A 20,331-nucleotide genomic window follows, 5' to 3' on the forward strand; every position below is an offset into this window, starting at 1 on the left:
TTATATGAATGTACTATAATTCATTTAATCAGTCCCATATTGATAAACATTTAGGCTACTTCCCATTATTTGCCCTTACTATGTTACACTATACAGCCTTGTACATTGTACATTGTACTACGTTACAATGTACAGCCTTGCACATAGATTTCTTTTTAACTGTGTTAATGGACCTGTAGGAAAGTTTCTGTAAGTAATATTTAGAATATACCTATTCAGTCATTATATAGCCCAGTAATGTCCAATTAGAAATTTAGTAAAAATGAAGTCATGCACAACAGCAGCAAAAACTAATAAACGTAGGAATATACCCAAGAAAAAATTTATAAGCTGCAGGGGTGCTTGGGTGGCTCAGTCAGTTAAGTGTCCAACTCATGATTTTGGCTTGGTCATGATCTCAGGGTCATGATCTCAGGGTTCTGATCTCAGGGTGATGGGATTGAGCCCCGTGTTGGGCTCCACACTCAAAGGGGAGTCTGCTTCCCCTCTCCCTCTCCTTCTGCCCCTGCTCTTTCTCTCTCTCTCCCTAAAATAAAAATAAATCTTTAAAAAAAATTTACAAGCTGCAAATGAATAACAAAATTTAATTTGAATGTTTGAATCAATGATATACTTAATGTATCTTAATGAACTGAAGGACATAAGAGAATAACTGAATGAAAGAAAATACACAAAATGTTTGGTGTTGGGAAGACTAAAAATAAAAATATAATCTACACAAATAATTAAATCATTATTTTCCAACTGAAATCCCACTAGCATATATTTCTTTATAGAACTTGACAAGTTGTCTCTGACGCTCGTCTCAAAAAAGAATACCTGAGAAAAAAATATTTTAAGAATAGGGAAAGACTATTATAATGAAAATGGTGTCCTGTTGGTTCGGAAATAGGCAAGATTAATAACAGAATAGAGATCAGAAATAGATCTTCCCTTGTAGGAATTTGATATATGATGAAGGTGGAATTTCAAATAAATGGAAAGAGGGGTCTATTCAATAATTTATGTAAGGACAATTGTTTATCCAGTTAGAGAAAAACATACACTTACATACACTTACACATACTTCACACCATATGCAAAAAAAGTAAATTTCAAATAGATTATATTACATTATGACTTATACACATAAAAATGATAAAAATATTAGAAATAATCAAGGTAATTTATCTATAACCTTGGGATAGGGAAGACTTTCCTAACAACACGCAAAACCTAAAAATTATAACAAAAAAGGTAGATAATTAACCATATCAAAATGTAAAATTTCTGAACAATAAAAGACACCATGCCCTGAGATGCCTGGGTGGCTCAGTTGATTAAGTGTCTGCCTTCGGCTCAGGTCGTGATCCCGGAGTTCTGAGATCAAGTCCTGCATCGGGCTCCTTACTCAGGGGGGAGCCTGCTTCTCCCTCTGCCTGCTGCTCCCCCTGCTTGTGCTTGCTCTCTCTTTCTCTCTCGACAAATAAATAAATAAAATCTTTAAAAAAAAGAAAGACACCACGCCCTATCAAAATTCCAAGAGACTTTCTTGCAGAAGTGGAAATGCCAGTCCTCAAATTCATATAGAATTGCAAGATGTCCTGAATAGTCAAAGCAGTCTTGAAAAATGACAAAGTTGACAAAGACTTCACACTTCAAAATGTACTACAAAGCTACAATAGTTAAAACTGTGGTACTGGCAAAGGATAGACATATAGAACACTAGAATAGATTTGAGGTCCAGAAATAAACCCATGTATCTATGGCCAATTGATTTTTTTTTAAAGATTTTATTTATTTATTTGAAAGAGAGAGAACATGAGTGGGGGGGGGAAGGGCAGAGGGAGAGGGAGAAGCAGGCTCTGGGCTAAGCAGGCAGCCCTACATGGGGCTCAATCCCAGGACCCTGGGATCATGACCCGAGCTGAAGGCAGATGCTTAACTGACTGAGCCACTCAGGCAGCCCATGGCCGGTTGATTTTTGATAAGGATGCCAAGTCAATTCAATGGGGAAAGAATTGTTTCTTGAACAAATGGTGGAACAACTGGATTTCCATATGCAAAAGAATAAAGTTGGACTCTTACCTCACACCATGTACAAAAATTAACTCAAAGTGGATCAGAGACCTAAACAAGAGCTAAAACTACAAAACTCTTTGAAGAAGCATTGGGAGAAATCTTCATTGACTATGATTTAATGGATATGATACCAAAAGCACAAGCAACAAAGGAAAACATAGATGGACTTCATCATAATTAAGAATTTTTTTTAAAGATTTTATTTATTTGACAGAGAGAGACACAGCAAGAGAGGGAACACAAGCAGGGGAAGTGGGAGAGGGAGAAGCAGGCTTCCCGCCTAGTAGGGAGCCCGATGTGGGGCTCGATCCCAGGACGCTGAGATCATGACCTGAGCTGAAGGCAGACGCTGAACAACTGAGCCACCCAGGCGCCCCTTCATCATAATTAAGAACTTTTGTGCATCAAAGGAGACTATCAAGAAAATGAGAAGGCATCCTACAGAATAGGAGAAAATATTTGCAAATATATTTCTGATAAGGGTTGTAGTGGTAGTGTCCAGATTATATAAAGACCTAAAACTTGGGGCACCTGGTGGCTCAGTCGGTTAAGCATCACAGTCTTGGTTTTGGCTTAGGTCACGATCTCAGGTTTGTGAAATCAAGCCCCATGGTGGGCTCCATGCTCCACAGGGAGTCTGCTTGAAAATTCTCTCCCTCTGCTCCTCCCCCCAACTCTCTCTCTCTCTCTCAAATAAAAAATAAATAAATCTTAAAAAAAAAGAAACTAATATTCAGAGTTGGTGAAGGTGTGGGAAAATAGAGTCATCATTCCTCTGGTGGGAGTATAGAAAGGTCTAACCTCTTGGGAGAGCACCTGGGCCATATAATACACACACACACAAACACACCCTTGGACCCAGAAGTTGCACTCCAGTGTATGACAGGCTGAATGGTTACATATTTCATGGTACATCCACAAGATGGAGTTCAATGCAATCCAAAGAAGGAGCCAGATAGGTATTTCCTAACGTTGGAAATATATGTCTGAAAGACTTCATAATGCTTCTTACAATCCAATGGGTTTATTTTTTTGTTTCTAATGTTTATGTTTTGTTTCTAAATGATGAGAGAAAAAGTTCAGACTGCTGTTTGCAAGCAGTTTTCACAAGTGACACCTGTGGGAGTGGGTTGGCTTTATTCTTGGGACATGGAAAGCTAAATAGGATATGATCATCATGTCTTGTTTTATTTTTTCTAGATGTGGTTTTGCAATCTTAGTGACATCTGGATGTACTGTGTATGAATTTTGATTGGATAAATGCAAGAATTTGGTAATAATCATCTCGAGGCAAATTTACAGGTTTTAATTTACTTTTTAAAGATTTTATTTATTTGATAGAGAGAGAGCAGGAGAGCACAGGCAGGGGGAGGGGCAGAGGGAGAGGGAGAAGCAGGCCCCCCACTGAGCAGGGAGCACTAACAGCGTGGGGCCCAATCCCAAGACCCCGGGATCATGACCTGAGCCAAAGGCAGTTGCCCAGGCGCCCCTAAAGATTTTATTTTTAAGTAATCTCTATACTCAACTTGGGTTTCAGACTCACAACCCTGAGGTCAAGAGTCGCACACTCCACAACTGAGCCAGCCAGGCGCCCCTATGGTTTATTTTTATGCTTCTCTTTAAATAGTGGCTTATGTCTATAACCAATGGCTCACCAAAGATTATAAATTAGATAATAAAGAACTAAAAATTAGGGGCACCTGGTTGGCGCAGTCAGGGGAGCATGTGACTCTTAATCTCGGGGTAGTGAATTCGAGCCCCATGTTAGGTGTAAAGATTACTAAAAAAAAATGAACAAAAATTTTAAAAAATGAACTAAAAATTCAATGGCTTTTAAGTGTGAAATGGTCTAAACACTCAGGGTTTGAAGGAGGTGAGTTCATCTGTAGCTAATGGGGCCCTGGGACCTCTGACATTCCCTACACACCACATAAACACACTGTTTATTGCTTCACAGGGAAAACAGAGTTTGGGATGACATGAACTGAAGCTACACTCACTAAGCATGTAGTGATTTGAACTTTTTTTTTTAATTTAAAAACTTCACTTATTTCAAAGCAAAAATAAAAGACCCTCCCAACCCTTTCCAAAAATCCCCAATAATAGTAACAATAATAATAAATCCTGTTAGAAACCATAAGGAAGTATGGTTCCTTACTTCCATACTTCCATAATACTCACAGTTTTATGGAAGTATCACATTCTTCAAGTATGCTGTTTGGATTTTTGTTTGTTTTTTAACTTGGTGACTATACACATGTTTTTAAAAACTTTAAAAGTACAGCCAAGGGATTTTGCTTAAAGTTAGGTATTTATTTTTTTAAAAAGTTTTTATTTATTTATTAGAAACAGAGAACACAAGCAGTGGGAGTGGCAGGCAGAGGGAGAAGCAGCCTCCCTGCTGAGCAAGGAGCCCGATGTAGGACTCGATCCCAGGACCCTGGGATCATGACCTGAGCCAAAGGCAGACGCTTTACCGACTGAGCCACTCAGGTGTCCCTAAAGTTAAGTATTAGAGGGCTACTTCAAAATACTGTGGTAGGACTGTGCAGTGATCCTTTGGGGCATGATGCTGTCCCTTCTGTACCCTAGCAAAGGTTAAGGGACCAGGTTCAAAAGTGACCATACTTCCAGTGTTGTGATTTGGGCATCATTCAGGGTGAGCTAGTGTGAACAATGCTTTGAAATGGTCAGGAAAGGAGAAGGTGACCCCTTTGTATGTTCTAAGAAGTCAGGTGGAAGTTATGTGAATGAGAGGAATACAAACATCTTTGGTAGATGAGATACGGCAGAAGTGGAATGGGAGGAAGCGGCCAGAGGGTCCTTCACAAGGAAGTGAAATCCTCAAGCTGTTCTGTATGTTTGGTCTCAGATGTGTTCAAGGAAAGATCAGGCACAGCCCTGCAGAAGCTTCCACAGTCCTCACTTTCCTTCCTGGCAGCACACTGGCCACATCTTGCCCCTCAGCAGGGCTGACTCAAGGGGAAAGCAATCAGGCTCCGTGAAGGCAGGTGGCTGTGAAATTCCCAAGGCACTGGAACGGGTGGAGACACCAACTGGATCTCCTCTGCAGCCTCCTCATTGAGGCCCCACCCTTTATTGAAGGGTCAGGGACAAGGGACAGAGTAATTCAGGCCCAGTTTCTACCTGCATCATACCTACCTACCTCCATTCCTCCCAACTTTCTAAGGTTTTAGGATGCTGACCTATGTGAAAAGCAGCTGATTCAGTGTGATGCAGTTTTGAGGACAGCGGGTAAAGAGATACCTGACCCAGGTGAGGAATATCCCCACCCATCTCACTGTCAGAGGGATTCAGAACCTAGTTCCTACTTGAACACAGCAGTGAGGAGTGGTTTCAAACACGAAAAAAACAAGCAGAAGCAGATGTTCCAGAAGCAGGAGAAAGGCCTGAGCTGGAGGTTGGTGGTGGGGGGTGGGGGGGGGGTGGTCATCAGCTTATGGATGGAAGTGAATGAGGTCATCCAAAGAGTATGCAGAGCGAAGAGAGGGCTTGTTACAGAACCTGGAAGACTGTATTTCAGGGTGTCCTAGCACAATCAGCCGAAGACCACCACCAAGGGACAAACCCATAGTCCAATGAAGTCATGATAATACACCAGAGGAACCATGGGGTGTCCCACCAAACAGAAAAGATCATCAGAGGATTTGAGAGAGAAGCAGGATTAGGTGAAATTTAAATGAAGCAATATTTTGATGATTCAAAGCAAAAGAGAGCTCTGTGTAAAGGAGCCAACATCCATTGCTAAGTGGAGCCAGGTGCCTGTTTCCTTAGAAACAATAAAGTTTAAAAAGATGTGGTATATTATGTTCAGAAATCCCTTATCTGAATCTCTGTATCTGGGTTGTAAATCTTGTCCATTTAGTGAGTTAGATACTCCAGGCAAAAGTTTCATTCTTACTTATATAATTTCAAACAGCAAAGTTTCTGATAGTCTATGATTTTAGAAAATGAAGTTGCTCAGTGAGTAAGAGATAGTTACTCAAAGGAGGGCGTCGTTATGACATTTTAGAGGTGCAGTATGTCCTGAGGAAAAATAGTATCTCCTGTTAATTTTGCAGCTAGCTTATGTGTGTCTGTTATTCCGACCTGATAAATAGCAGGGCAGATTTTTACAGTCTGAACTAATGTTTAGGTTTTCAAGAGACAAACAATGGAAGAGGTATCTGTAAAGACAGACTAGTGAGTAGGCAGGAAGAAAACTAAAGTGTTAAGTCTCACAAAGCAGGAGGGTGATTATTGTGTTGAATGCTACTAAGAGGTCTAGTTTATTGTTACTCTCCAATAAAGTAGCAACTAGGTGATTTAAATTTTAATTTAAAGTGATAATTACAGGGGCACCTGGGTGGCTCAGTTGGTGAAGCGTCTGCCTTCAGCTCAGGTCATGATCCCGGGGTCCTGGGATGAGCGGCATCAGGCTCCCTGTTCTGCAGGGAGCCTGCCTCTCCCCCTGCTTGTGCGAGCACGTGCGCACGTTCTCTCTCTCTGTCAAATAAAATATTAAAAAAAATAAAAATTAAAAAAATAATAAAATAAAGTGATAATTACAGGGATGCCCGGCTGGCTCAGTCTGTGGCCCATCCGACTCTTGATCTGAGTCATGAGTTTGAGGTCCACGTTAGATAGAGATTACTTAAAAAAAAAAAAAAAAGTCGGGGAGCCTAGCTGGCTCACTTGGTGGAGCATGTGACTCTTGATCTCCGGATTGGGAGTTGAGCCCTACTTTCAGTGTAGAAATTGCTTAAAAAGAAAATCTTTTATTTTTATTTTTTTTTAAAGATTTTATTTATTTGACAGAGAGAGGGAACACAAGCAGGGGGAGTGGGAAAGGGAGAAGCAGGCTTCCCGCTGAGCAGGGAGCCCCATGCGGGGCTCGGTCACCTGAGCCGAAGGCAGACGCTTAACAACTGAGCCACCCAGGCGCCCCCAAAATAAAATCTTTTAAATATTTATTTATTTTAAAGGGGGGGAAGGAGCATATGAAGAGGAAGAGAGAGAATCTCAAGTCGACTCCCGCTGAGCCAAGGGGGGCTCTATCTCAGGACGCTGAGGTCCTGACCTGAGCCAAAATCAAGAGTCCGACTGAGCCACCCAGGCGCCCCTAAAAATAATTTTTTAAAAGAAGTGATTATATTAAACTTAAATTTTTGAAAAAAATTAAATAAAATTTTTTATTCCTCCATGGCACTTAGCCACATGTCAAGTGTTTGTTAGCCACACACTAGTGGCTACTATATTGGACAGTGCAGATACAGAACATTCCCATCATCACAAAAGGTTCACTGAACAGCAGTAAGAGAAGTGGGAGTCCCGACCAGGGTGATCTCATGAGCGCAGTCTCCAGGGAGTGATGGGGGTGGAAGCCCTGTCCAAGTGCAGACATTAGTGAATGGTATTCTTTCTAAAACAGCCCTAACAGCACTATTTTCCTATAACAGCTACTGTGTAACTCATGCGTGCCTCGAGCCCACAAGTCCCGGCTCACAGCACTGGGTTCCCCTGCTTCACCGCATTTCCTGCTCCCACAAACTCACTCTGGTCGCCAAACCCCAACTCCCAACATGCTCCGGGCCGTCTTCAGCGACTCTGATTCTTCGGCTTCTGGGAAATGTAGTTTTTAAAGCGTCCCAACTCCAGAAAGGTGCTAGGCGTGAACTAAGGTTCCCATAAGGCAGTGCGTGGGTCATTGTGTCCACTTCACCGTGGCCGCCATGTCCGCCGTGAGGGATAACAGGATGGCCACCCAAGGTTTAGTGGAGCAGGGGCTGAGATGCTGGAGTCCCCAAGGTAGAAGGAGGATAGCAAACGCGAGGAGCCTCTTCCTGCCTCTCCTCAGATCGCCGCCGCTCTGCGGCTGTGCGGTTGCCTCAACCGAAGTGGAGCCGATGGGGGCCCCAGGGAGCCGTGGTGACTGAGCGGCCACAACCACGGAGGGACTTGGACGCAGCGTCCAACTGAGGGCCATTGGGCGGCCGCTGGCGGCAGGCGCACGCGCAACAAATGCGGGACCTCGCGGCCTCCGTAAACACCGAAGAGCGCCTGCGCTAACGGAGCGTCTCGGGATCAACACCTGGGGGCGCCTCAGCGAAGATAACAGTAAAAAAAATAGTAGCGTAAAGGTCTTGTGTTCTTTCTGTTGTCCTTTTTCTTATGGTTTGTAAAGCACAGGCCCCTTCATCGCCTCTTATTTTGATCCTCATACCAGGGTGGTTGGTTTCGGGTTTGGGTTTTTGTTTTTGGTGGGTTTTTTTCGTTTTGTGTGTGTGTGTGTGTAATGACATTTAGTTTTCCATCATATATTCTATTTATTATTTCACAGCAGGTGTTTTACATATGGGACAACGGGTCAGAGAAAATCACACAGCCAGAATCCTAGCATAATAGAGTGTGAAGGACCGGAGATGGTTCAGGATTCACGGGCTCTAACCTACGCTCTGCTTCTGACTTTCTGTGTGACCTTGGGTAATTCTGTTCCCTTGGGAACGTAAGCCTTCTTTGTAAATGGAAAGCCCTAGTTTGTAAATGGAAAGAGGTTGTTGGGAGGATCAAATAAGATCCAGGAGTGAAACTAAATTCCCAAACAGTCTATAAAGGCAAAAATACTATAGTCACGTGGTTGCAGATCGAGGGGCCCATTTCCTTATTCTACAGATTGCAAAACTGAGGGCCCCAAAAGGGACAGGAGCTTGCCGCATGTATCAGCAGTCTGTGAGCAAGCGCTGAAGCCCAGCCCTACTGCCTTTGGACCGGGAGCCCTTCCCTGCACCCCAAAGATTAGTGTCTTTGTTGGATACAGGCTCAGAGATCGACTTTACTCTGAGGGCCTGGGAGAAGTTCCTATTCCCAATCCTTCTCTTACCTCACTTGGCCCTAATGAAGGAGGGCCCTGCTCTCTTGAGATGGCTACCTGAGGCAGGAAGCTAAGGAGGATCTGGAGAATGCTGGAGAAAGAACAGAAAGAATGCTAGAGCCATACAGACTCTGCTTCTCAGGACCGTGGTCCAGGCAAGGGAAGGAGCCCAGGTGTGACAGATGAGGGGGTAGTGCTAAGGGGATAGACCCTGAATGGGAAGGAGTGGGAGAACATGGGGCTTTGTTTCGGAGTCTGGGAGGAATTGGGCATTCAGGTGATCAAATGGGGCCAGTGACAGCTGGAGGTAGTATATGGACTGGCCTGATGATGAGGAGAGGAAGGGATGCTAATGGAGCCACTCTCCCAGCCAGGTGGAGCAACCAAGTGGTACCACAGACATAGCATCCCACCCCCCAGGATCAGGCAGCCACCCACCAGAGAGGTGAACTTTTCTCTGTCCCTTGTAGTGGTGGAGCTGGGCAGTACCCAGCTGGTTCTCTCTCTGGAGTGCCTGCCCTTAGAGGTTCTGGGGATAGGTGGGGGAGCCTGGGGGACCCTGAGTTCTAGTTGCAGATGGAGTCTTCTCAGGTGAGTCATGAAAGGCAAATGTTTGTAGAGCTAGAAATCCAAGATTCTTCTCACTTCCAAGTACCTAGTTCTCTGGGCCTTTAACACTTACCTGTTTTCAGCAGGGAAAACAGGCTAAAGGAGGAAAGGACTCCATTAAGGACACACAAAGAGTTGGAGTAGAACCGAATTGGAATAGGGATCTTTCCATTACATGGAAACATCTACATCAAACATTTATTGAGTGTCTAATGTATACTCTGAGAACAGCTACCTTGGGGTAGCAAATAGAAGCCAGAATTGCCTTCGGACCTGGCTTTTAATCAGCCCTCCTAGTGACTTAATGCTCTTACCCTGGGTGAGTCACGACCTCTCTGAGCCTCAAGTTGTCCGTAAAGTGGCAATGGTAAGACTTATCCAGGGTGTAACCATGAATTAAATGAGTTATGGGCTGTTAAGCACATAGAACAGCACAAGGCACGGGGTACACACTTAGTAAACATTAGCCACTGTCGTTACTCATGAACACAGGTTGAAGCTGGGTTCTACTAGAGCCAGGGAGGGGGAGAGATGCTGCAGCCCCAGGTCTGCTCAGCTCCCAGATACGTCCCCTCTGTGCCCTGGGAGCCTGTGTTTCTGGAAGTCAGAAGGCAATGGGGGGTGATGGGGACCCACATTCCCATTTCCTCCTCTGGCACTGGGAACCTGGCCGGGAACAAGTGCCTCAAAGAGTGTTTAAACCTCCACATACAACACGATTCCCTTCCCCACAACTTGAGGTGCAGAGTTAATGTGATGCTTGCTCAAAGCTGCATGGTACAGCCCTGGACAGTCAGACCAGAACTGACTGGGGTCTTTACCCCGTCAGGGTTTGGGGTCATGCACAACCTTTCCTCCCTGCAAGGCAGAAGTCCAAAAATGCTAACAGCAGGTGCTTGACCTATGTTTCCTCTGATCAAAGCAAGAACTGGAGGGCAGGGAGGGGCCCAGGTGGGCCTGACCATCAGGTACCCTGCCCCCAGCCCACCCTGTTAGATGGTAGAGGTCTGGCCCAGTGGTAATTTCAACTCTGGTCTAAGCCTCCATAATGGAAGTCTCCTTCAAACATCTTATTTATAAGGAAGGAAAGAAAAACCCAGAGAGGCTAAGAACTCACCAAAAGCCCCACAGTGAGGTAGGAGTGAGTCTGGACCAAAACTCAGGTCTCCTGACATTAGGTCAGGGCTCTCTGCCTGGCGACCAATTTGGAGGGGGCAGGGCGTGGCTCCATTTCTCCCTCCCAATGCCTCCTCAGCCCTGCTTGGACCAGCCCCAGTGCTGCCACTGGGTGGGCCCTGGCTGGGGAGTAGCAGGCTGGAGGTGGGTGCTTGGAGAGGTAAGGGGAGGCAGAGTAGAGCACCTGGTCAGAGACCAGCCCAGAGCTGAGCTGGGGCAGGTGCACTGGGGAAGCTCTTCTTGGTGTGGTGGCTGCTGCAGGATTCCAGGGCCTTATTAATCGGTCTGAGGCAGCAGAGGATAAAAATACCGTGGGACCACACTCCTGGAGGAGGAGAGTAAAACAGATTCAGGAATGAGTCACAGAGCCTGGCCCTAAATTTAGAAGGTGCTGAAGGAGGCTCCCCAGGGGAGCACCGTGGAGATGCCTGCCAACCCTGGGCACCAGGGGCCTCAGGGCAGGGGGCAGGGTCTGGTGGAAGCTGTTTGCACAATCTTGCCCTGTAATGGGAAAGTAGATGTTTTGAGTTGCTGTTTAGGCATTTTACAGGCATTTACAACCCCGCTTACGCCCAGAGTCTGGACATTTAGAAGAGGACCTGAGCTTCGGATTCCCACCACAAATTCCTGTTTTGCTCTTCCTGGTCACTTAAAATGACCACTCAGAGTTGAGCCGGTGAAAATCTAGTGACCTCCACCCAGACCACCTTACAAGTAATAGGTGCTTGCTACCCTGCTTTCTGTCTCCTGCTTGCAGAAGACCTGGACAGAGGACTGCCCTTTCCCTGGCTCATTGTGCCTGTTCTGGGATCTGAAAGTAATATATCTTGTGACTTGACTTCCTTTGTATGAGTGTATTGAAACTGGGCCTTCAATCACCCTTCAATCAAAAGGACCCAGGGTTTTCACTTTCCTAGAGTGGGAGCTCAGATCCCAAGGGAGCTACCAGCCAACCCCGTGTGGGTGGCTCATGCCTCCTCATTCAGCAGATCATAATCTACATATTCTTGACACACCAGCTCCAAGTTTTCTGACACATGCCCCATGAAAGCTGAGCCTGTCCTAGGCCTGTTCCACGTCCAGATTTTGACCCCAGAATGAACCCTGAGCCCTGGGAAGAGCCTTCAGCCCCATCCTCAGACAGAGTCCCTAGTGTGCCTTCCCCACACCAGCCCTTCCTACGGTCTTGGGAACCAGCCCCTGGCGCATGGACATATCAGTTCTGTCCTGTGCGCTGGCTGGTCACGGCCAGGCTCCCCACGTCCTGTCGCTGTCCTAGCATACAGCTGTTGGGCACTGAGGAGGGGCATCTGTGGGGGCAAGGAGCTAATGTCCTTGAGTGAAGGTCTTGCAAAGGGGACCCATCCAGGCCTTTGGCAGCTGTTTGGGAATGGGAATGAGGAAGGGGGACAGAATGTCATAGTGCTCACCCCTGCTTTATTCTCAACCTCCGGGCTCCAGATGAACCCAGACGGTTTCTTTTCCTCCCAGGTCAGAAGAGAGATGTACCGCCTCCAGGTCAAGGAACAAAGATGTAGGGAAGAGGCCATCCTTGGGGACAGATGTCAGACCTCAGGGGAAGGGGGCTCAGGGAGCTGTGGCCCTTATTGAATGCTCATTGCTTGCCAGGCACCGGACTAAGCACTCCACGTGCATGAACTCACTTCATCCCCATCACAATGATGGAGATCCTATTAATCCACCCATTTTACAACTGGAAGAACTGAGACGCAGAGAGGTTCCGTAACTTGTTCTCCATCAGTAAAAGGTTCTAACCCAGACAGTCTGACTCCCTGGCTCAAGCTCTTAGCCATCATGCCAGAGTGCTGAGCAGGTATATCACTGCATCTGCCCTGCCTCCGCTCCCACCCTCCAGTCCCTGCACCCTGGAGCTCTGGGAGCTGCCCTGTGGGCCTGCAGGGTCTTGCAGCCCAGGGTACCCCCAGGCTTGGGGTAGGGAGAAGCCTAGCAATACCCCCACACTACACAGGACTTCACAATGTACAGAGCCCCCCGCCCGCCTCAGCCGGGTGGGGGGAGTCTTGAACACCACTGCTTTGACAGGATAACAGGCCTAGAAAGGTGCCCAGGGTAGGTAGAGTCTGAAGCATAACCCTGGGGACTCCCTCTGTGGGAGGGCCCTAGACCCGGATGGCCATGCCCCCCTGGGTCCCCCTGCTGATGATGTCCATCCTGCACTACCGCCTCCAGGAACCCAGTTCAATGGCTGGGTCGATGCAGCCTTCCGAATGCCCTGGAATTTCCTGTCAGAGGCTCCTGATCTATCTGCCTGACTCCAGGCCCTACCCGAGGCTCTGTGCTCAAGGCCGCTAGCAGCGGGGGTGGAGGCGTCCGTGTATGTCTTCGGGAAGGACAAAGTAGTCTGTCCCTTCTACCAGGGTAAGAAATCCAGCACGGGGACGAGTGCCCCTTTTTTGGCAGCCCACACAACTTCCTTGTTTTGGTTTCTTATTTTTTAATCTCGAAGCTGGGCCCTCAGCACCCTTACTCAGGCGAGTTTCCACCTCCTGAGATGAGAGGGCTTAGGATCCTGGGGAGCCCTTAGGATCACCCTCTGGGTGGTGGGAGGGGCTCTTGCTCTTCTGAGGGGAGAGGTTCCTCTGATAGGGCCTGCTTGGGGAATTGGGACCTGCCCAAGGCCACGGCCTGGTCCATGTAACTTCCCCCACACCCCTCCTGCCCGCACCCCGGGGACCACTGCAGAGACGGCAAGAATGGGTTCTGTTTCTTGCTGGGCCTTATTTTCCTCATCTGTCAGATGGGGCTAATGGTCCCTGCCTGACCTCCCGCCTGAAGTTGTTGTAAGAACCAGACAACATGAGTATGAAGATTCTTACTCTGGCCCAGGGCCTCTTCACAGAGAGGATGTGGGGGGCCGTGTGTGAGCGTGACAGACACATGTAACAACTGCAATTCCCGGGTGCTATCTGTGCATTCACGGGCCGGCCTGGGATTGAGGTCTGGAGAGGACCGATGTGCCAGTGGGCGGAGCTCCGAGGCTTTGTGCTTGTGGGTGCGGCTCGCCGAATGCAACAAATACTGGGAACCTACTTATATGAAAAACGATTCTTTGCTAATCTGGAAATCAAATTTCACTAGGTGTCCTGTGTTTTATCTGGCAACTCTCCTTGGGTGCTCTGGATGACCTGGTGTGTCCAAGCATATGTACCCGGGTCGGGGGGCCGTGCAGGAGACTGAGGTGGCCTGTGGTTGTGCGGGACTGTGACAGAACACCAGTGTGATGGTTTGTGACTATGACAGTGTCACCAGGAGAAGCCAGAATGTGGGTGACTGCCCATAAGGCTCTCTGTGACTCCCTCAGGCTCTAGCTGCTCCCTCAGGGCAGGGTTTGGGCTGTTTGCTCGGGCGAGGCCCAGCAGGAGTAGAGACCCACCCTGGGCAAACACTTAGATCCGGCTCCACGTGGGACTGGGATGCAGAGCCTATGCCACCTGCAGTCAGACTGTAAAGGACACGTCTCTCTCAAGGCCAAGCCAGCCCTGGGGGCCTCAGAGTGCTCTGTCCTGGGCCCTTCCAGAGGGGCCTCTGGAACCACCTCTCAACTCTGCTGCTTCCTGGTGACATCACACAGGTCACTGCCTAATCTTCTAGAACAGTGCCCCCAGGACACTGCCTCGTTGCCCTAGGCAACCTGGGAATTTCTCCACCCAAACTGGCAGGCCAGGTTACCCCTGAGGAGGGGGTGGGGGGAGAAGGGGCCGGGCGGGGGGAGGGCGCCTTCTCCTCGTCTCCCAGAGGGGAGATCGGGGCAGCCATCCGTCTGTCTGACTAGATGGTGAGTAGGAGCAAGTCAAGACTTGGCGGCCCCTCATTGTCCAGGACACTGGGGAGGGTGGGGGCCCTGGGCAGAGGCTGAATCTTAAGACAGAGAGAGGATGGTGACTGTACCCACATCCCCCCGCCCCAGGGTAGTGAAAAGGGTGGTATATAATGGGGAGCAGGGTAGAGCCTTGGGTTAGGAACTGGAAAACCTAGGTTCTTCTCTCTGCTTTGTTCCTGCTAGCTGGGCCTTTGTGTACCCATCTGTACAGTGAGGGGCTGGGGACCGATGACATCAGTCTGAGGATCTTTAGTTCTGATGGGGACATAGTAGGGGGATCTGAAGGGAGTCTTGGGGACCAGGTCATGGGTGGCTTCAGGCAGGTAGGTGCCTGACCACTCCAATAACTGTCCGGGGGCAGTGGGCAAAGTCTGGTGTGAATCTCCAAACGACCCACTCTCCCCATTCTGGGAATCACAGTCATGAGGTACTAGAGGTCCCCAAATGGGCTCTGACTTGCTTTGTGATTCAGGGGTGCCCCTGTGCCTCTCGCGGCCTCAGCTGCTCTCTCTGTGAGGGGCATGTGTAAGCCCCAGAACCTGCCCAGCGCCCTAGGTAATGATTCCTCACATTCCCATGATGCCTCTCAGTTTGCTAAGCACCTTCTCCTTCTCATACAAGTTCCTACTTTCCACAGCCACTCTGACTCCTGCTCGGTGATGCCCCATCCTGGTACCTGGGACCCAGACAGGAGCCAGACCTGGGCCATGCCTTGGGGGCCCAAAGAAATACCTCGATCCACCTCTGGTGGAAGGGCCCTATGGCTGGGGTAGGGGGCTGCAAGGGTCCGAGCAGGGGGCATGCCTTGCCAACCTTTTCCACTGTTTAATCTTCCATGAGAATCTTAACCACCATCGTATCAAGATGTTACCTTAACACTTTTTGTTGGAAACATGCCATTTTTGGACAGTATATTCTCTCTACCTCCCCTCACAGTTATATTTCTGACTATTTGGGGGTGAAACTGCCACACATACAACTCTTTTCATTGCAATAATTCTCAGAGGGTAGGTATTTTTATTTTAGATGAAGAAACAGGCTTAGAGAGACTTGTCACCTGCCCTTGGTCACACAGTTCGGAAACAGGCTTAGAGAGACTTGTCACCTGCCCTTGGTCACACAGTTTGGAAATGGTGTGGCTTGGATTTGAACCCAGGTCCACAGACCCTTCACACTACCAGGCTATGGGAAGCAGGGGTGGCCAAGTTCTAGAACTCCTCTCCAGACTCCTCCCCCAGGTCCCCTCTCTCAGCCCTCCTGGGCTCACTGTTCTGCCCTTGAGCAGACAGGGTCCTTCTCTCTTGCTCAGGGGTGTTTGGTGGTCATGTTTGAGAGGGTGTCATAAACCCCTAAGCCAGAGATACCTAAATTTCAGGGGCATGGGGGGGAACACTTGCAAGGGCAAATGAATGATGAGTAGGATGGGGTGTAATTCTGCTCATCCACTGGCTAGCTAGTCTGGCCTAAACCCAGGACCCAGGGTTGAGCCCAGGGCATGGCCATCGAAGCAGGGGTACCAGGCCACTTACTTCTCCTGACCCAAGACCCAAAAGATTCATTCTTGGTTAATTTATGGTTTCTGCCATCTGTACCTCCCTGAGTTTATGTGTCTCTCTCAGATGGGCAGCTCTCTGTCAGTCTGCCCTTACTGCTGTCACCCCAGCCTTATCTCTTTTACCCTGGACTGGGTGATGGGCATGAAAGGTTTACTGCCCTAGTGTTTGCTATCTGCTGAGATGTTATTGGGGCCATAAGAAGACAGGATCCACCAGACCGCTGTTCCCATCTCTTTTCCTTATGGTGGATCCCAGAGGCAACAGTTCACAAAGTAGGCTCTTGGACTCCTTTTTTGGGTCTCCCACCTGCCTGGCTGAGAGGCTGTCAGATAAAACACTGAGGCCAGGGGAGGGGCAGTGACTGTCTAGAGTTGGGGTGGATACAGAGGAGGTACATAGCGGAGAACCATAGTGCCGGCCTCCTAAGCCCGGAGCTGGCACCCCTGCCACCCACTCCCACACATTAAAGAATTTGGGTTAGAAGGGGTGGGGGTGATTATCTGACTATGCCACCCACATACTGGAGATGGAAGGTGATCACACCTCATGGGGACCTGCAACTCATTTTACAGGATTTACTTTGCAGAATACCCCTTGAGGTCACCTGCCATCACAGCTCCCTGCTCACGCCCCTTCGCTTCTATTCACAAAGTGCTTTGATTCACAAAGTGCTTGGAACCTGAGCACTATAGGAAGAAACACCTCTATCTGTGAACCCACGGTGACAACTCATCTTTCTCTAGCACCTTTAAGAAAAGCTATTCCATCCCAGTGCTCTAGGACGGTGAGGCTAGGAAGGAATTCTGATTCCTTCATTCCACAGATGGGAAACTAAGACCCAGAGACGATGGAGCTGCCAGAGCAGAGAAAGGAACCCTGGGGTGGGAGCAGGATGAGACCTGGGTACTGGATAGGATGGCTCTGTACTCACTGTGTGACACTGGGCAAGCTGGCTGCCCATCCAGGTGAGCTCCCATGGGCCCTCCCTGCCTCTCTGCAGTCACGGGCCAGTGGCTGGTGTGAGTGAATGCTCAGCCTTGGGCCCTCTGCCCCACTCATTCCGGCCTGGCCTCAGAGAAGTTGAACTATTGGCCTCAGGAAGTGGCTGCAGGCAGACCTGGCACTAGGACCCAGGGGGGGCAGATGTCATCCTCCCAGGCTGGAGGGGGTGGCTGGAGTGCTGGTGGAGGTAACTCCACTCCCCCCACGTGGCTTTGGAGCCCTGGCCAGCTCTGCCTGGGGAGGGACAGGGGGGGCCCCAGACTCTGGGGCCAGACACTCTTGAGAGCCCAGTCTAGTCCATGGGAGGTGTGTGGGCAGGTGCTTGGGTGCTCAGGACAGGTGGTGGTGGAGAGTGGCCAGAGTCCTGGGCTGGAGGGGGGCCCTGGTTAAAGCTCCCAGCTGGGAGTAAGACTGGACAGATGTTGTCCAAGTTTGGTCAGTCTGGGAACCTTGAGGCTAGTTAGTGGGTTCGATCAACTTCCCCGTGGGTTTGCGAACCTCCCTGGGAAATGGGTTAGAAGTGTGTAGGCTTGGTGTGCTTCATGGTTGGTGGGGGACGCAAGCTTCGGCATCTCTGAGTTGCTTTTGATTGTGGCGGGGGTGTGTGCCCATGTTTGGGTCTCTGGAGTGTCGTGTGGGGGTGTCTCTGGGATGTCTGGGGACAGCGTGCCTGTGTGTAAGTAGGTTGTTGCGGGGGTGTATAACTGTGCGTATGGGAGGGGGATGGAGAGAAGGGGCTCCTAATTAACTTCCAGAATCCCTCTTCAAGCACCTCAGGGCCCCTCCTCCCAGAATCCACTCTAACTTGGCCCCTTCCCGCCCCGTCCCCAACCCCGGGTTGAGGACTAGTCCTCCCCAGGCCACGTCCCCTCTCAGGGCGGGCGCTAGGACCCTGCGGGGCGGGGCTCCGAGCTCCGTCAGCTGTAGCTCCGCAGCCTGGAAAATACCAAGCCCCGGGGAGCTGAGCCCCCGAGCCCCCGAGCCTAGCCCGGAGGGAGGGAGGGTGGAAGGGAGGGGGCGCGCGGGGCGCGGGGGGGGGAGCACGGGGCGGGGCCGGGCGGTGGGACCCATTGCTCCTCCCCCCGGAGCCCCCGCGCGGCCCCGGTCGCCCGGGCAGCGGTGGCAGCGGCGGCGGCGGAGGCGCTCGCACCCCCGGCCCCGGCGGGCCCCGGCGGAGCAGCCGGCACAGGTGAGCGTCCGGCTGGGCGGGCGCCCCACCCCGCCCCCACCACCCGCCCCGCGCGCCGCCCGCGCCGGCGCCGCTGCCGAGTTAGTTAAGCCTGTCCGGCCGGCACTGCGCGGAGCCCCGCCGTCACCGCGGGTCCTGGCCTCCCCTGGGTCCCGAAGAGCTCTCGCGGAACAACCCCCCCGCCCTCGCACCCGATCCGCAGCCCCTACTCCGGCCCCAGGGAGGTCGGGGGTCTCTCCTGGGGGTGGCCCCGTGACTGCCCGGTGCTGGTCCGCGCTCACTAGGGGGCCAGTCCCTGCCTGTCTGGAACTCTCCATCCGCCCAGGACCCCGGACAGCCCCACCCGCGCCCCCAGCGCGCTCACTCCCGTCCTCAAACCGGTCCTGCAGGTCCCAGGAAGGTGGCGTCAGCATCTGCAGCCGCGTCGACGTTGTTTGAGCCTCCGCGGAGGACCCAGGAGAGCCGGACTAGGACCAGGGCCCCGGGCCTCCCCATGGAGAAGTCCGCTGCCTCAACAGAGCCCCAAGGGCCTCGGCCAGTCCTGGGCCGCGATAGTGTCCAGGTGCCAGACGACCAGGACTTCCGCAGCTTCCGGTCAGAGTGTGAGGCCGAGGAGGGCTGGAATCTGACCTACAGCAAGGCCGGCGTGTCTGTGTGGGTGCACGCTGTGGAGATGGATCGGACCCTGCACAAGATCAAGGTAGGGTTGCCCTGCCCCACGTGCAGCCTCCACCGCACCCTTGCTGCCTGGGACGGGGAGGGAGGCAGGCAGGGCCACAGACACCTGGTTGTGCACCTGGCCTCAGAAGGAGTCTCCTGCCAGCAACCAGGAGGAGGCACAGTTTGCTGGGCAAGCGCTCATCACACAGTTGGGCCAACTGAGGCCCGGAGAGGGGGTGTGACTCACTCTGGCTCCTCTCAGCCAGAGCCCAGGCTTCTTCATGCCTTTGCCTGTTCCTGGGGAGGTGGGCTGCTGCCAGGCCTGTCTAGGGGAGTGGTCTCCTTCTGGGACCACTCTGCCCCCACAAGTCTTCACCAGGTCCCTGACTTGAGTTATCCCAGGTGGGGAGACTGAGCCCTTCTCTCCCTAATTCCTGGTTCTGTTTTCACTCTCTGCAGCCCTGGGTGCCAGGGACCTGATTCCTTCCTGCCGGATGCCCTGCACTTCCCTCTTCCTTCCCTAGGTGCTCCCAGAGTCTCCTGCAGGGACTTAGGATCATGGTTGGCAGATCGCTTGGATGTCCCTGCTTTACACAGGGCCAGGCTTGCGGAGGAGGGGACCAAGGGAAGCCAGCAGATGCAGGGCAGATGCGGGTACATCAGCTCCCTCAGAGCCTACAACCCCATTCCTCACAGCCCTGTGATTTTCCTCATACAGGACAGGCTTGAGGTTTGGGACTCCATGAGCCCACCTCCCCTGTGGGACCAGACGGGGCAGAGGCTGGTGAAGATTCTGGCCTAGAAGCCTCAGTAGCTGCCCCCCAACACATCAGGCATTGCTGTGAATGCCACATTCCGAGGGGGGCAAGTCTCCCTTCAGTGGGCTCTTGGCAGTAGGTTGTGCCCTTCACCTCCCTTGCCTTTCTCTTGCTCTCCTCTTTCTGCTGCCCTCCTCCTCAGCGTGGAGGAGTATATTCCTGTTGGGGGGGAGGGGAAGGGCACTGGACTCAGAGGGCACTTCTGCCCCGGACCTGCTCTCAGACTTAGCTGCGGCATCTTGACTTCATTCCAGGGTTGGAGATATCTGACCTTCTCTCTCCCGTGCCTTTCTACCTCCCTGTATCTTCATCATTTACAGCTTTGTCCATCTGTCCCATGTGGCCTTCTAGCTCACCCTTCCTGCCTTCCCCCCTTCCCCCCAAACCGTGACTCTGTCTGGATCCCAGCTATCTGACTATCTCTTTCTCTCCGGGTTTCCATGTGTGTCTCTCCATCTGGGACTCTGCCCAGGCCTGAGGGCCCTGGCTAGGAGGTTCCTGGGGGCCTGATCTGTGTCTGAGGCTGA

At 50.8% G+C, this 20,331-nt stretch overlaps 1 protein-coding gene across 3 annotated transcripts in view; it reads left to right on the plus strand.

Moving 5' to 3' along the window:
• Positions 1-14,444: 14,444 nt before the first annotated feature.
• The window catches only part of STARD10 (StAR related lipid transfer domain containing 10), a 28,562-nt gene continuing 22,675 nt past the window's right edge, over positions 14,445-20,331 (plus strand). The window contains exons 1-2 of one of the 3 annotated variants that reach the window (XM_027581091.1): positions 14,445-14,534; positions 18,716-19,026. In XM_027581091.1, coding sequence (XP_027436892.1) covers positions 18,820-19,026 — 207 coding nt within the window. In that variant the 5' untranslated portion in view covers positions 14,445-14,534; positions 18,716-18,819. Of the gene's footprint in view, positions 14,535-16,984; positions 17,101-18,254; positions 18,327-18,715; positions 19,027-20,331 lie in introns of those variants that run through there. The other 2 variants (XM_027581090.1, XM_027581089.1) reach the window with 2 other exon arrangements.

The sequence above is a fragment of the Zalophus californianus genome, chromosome 11, assembly GCF_009762305.2.
Source record: "Zalophus californianus isolate mZalCal1 chromosome 11, mZalCal1.pri.v2, whole genome shotgun sequence".
NCBI classification, from domain to species: domain Eukaryota; kingdom Metazoa; phylum Chordata; class Mammalia; order Carnivora; family Otariidae; genus Zalophus; species Zalophus californianus.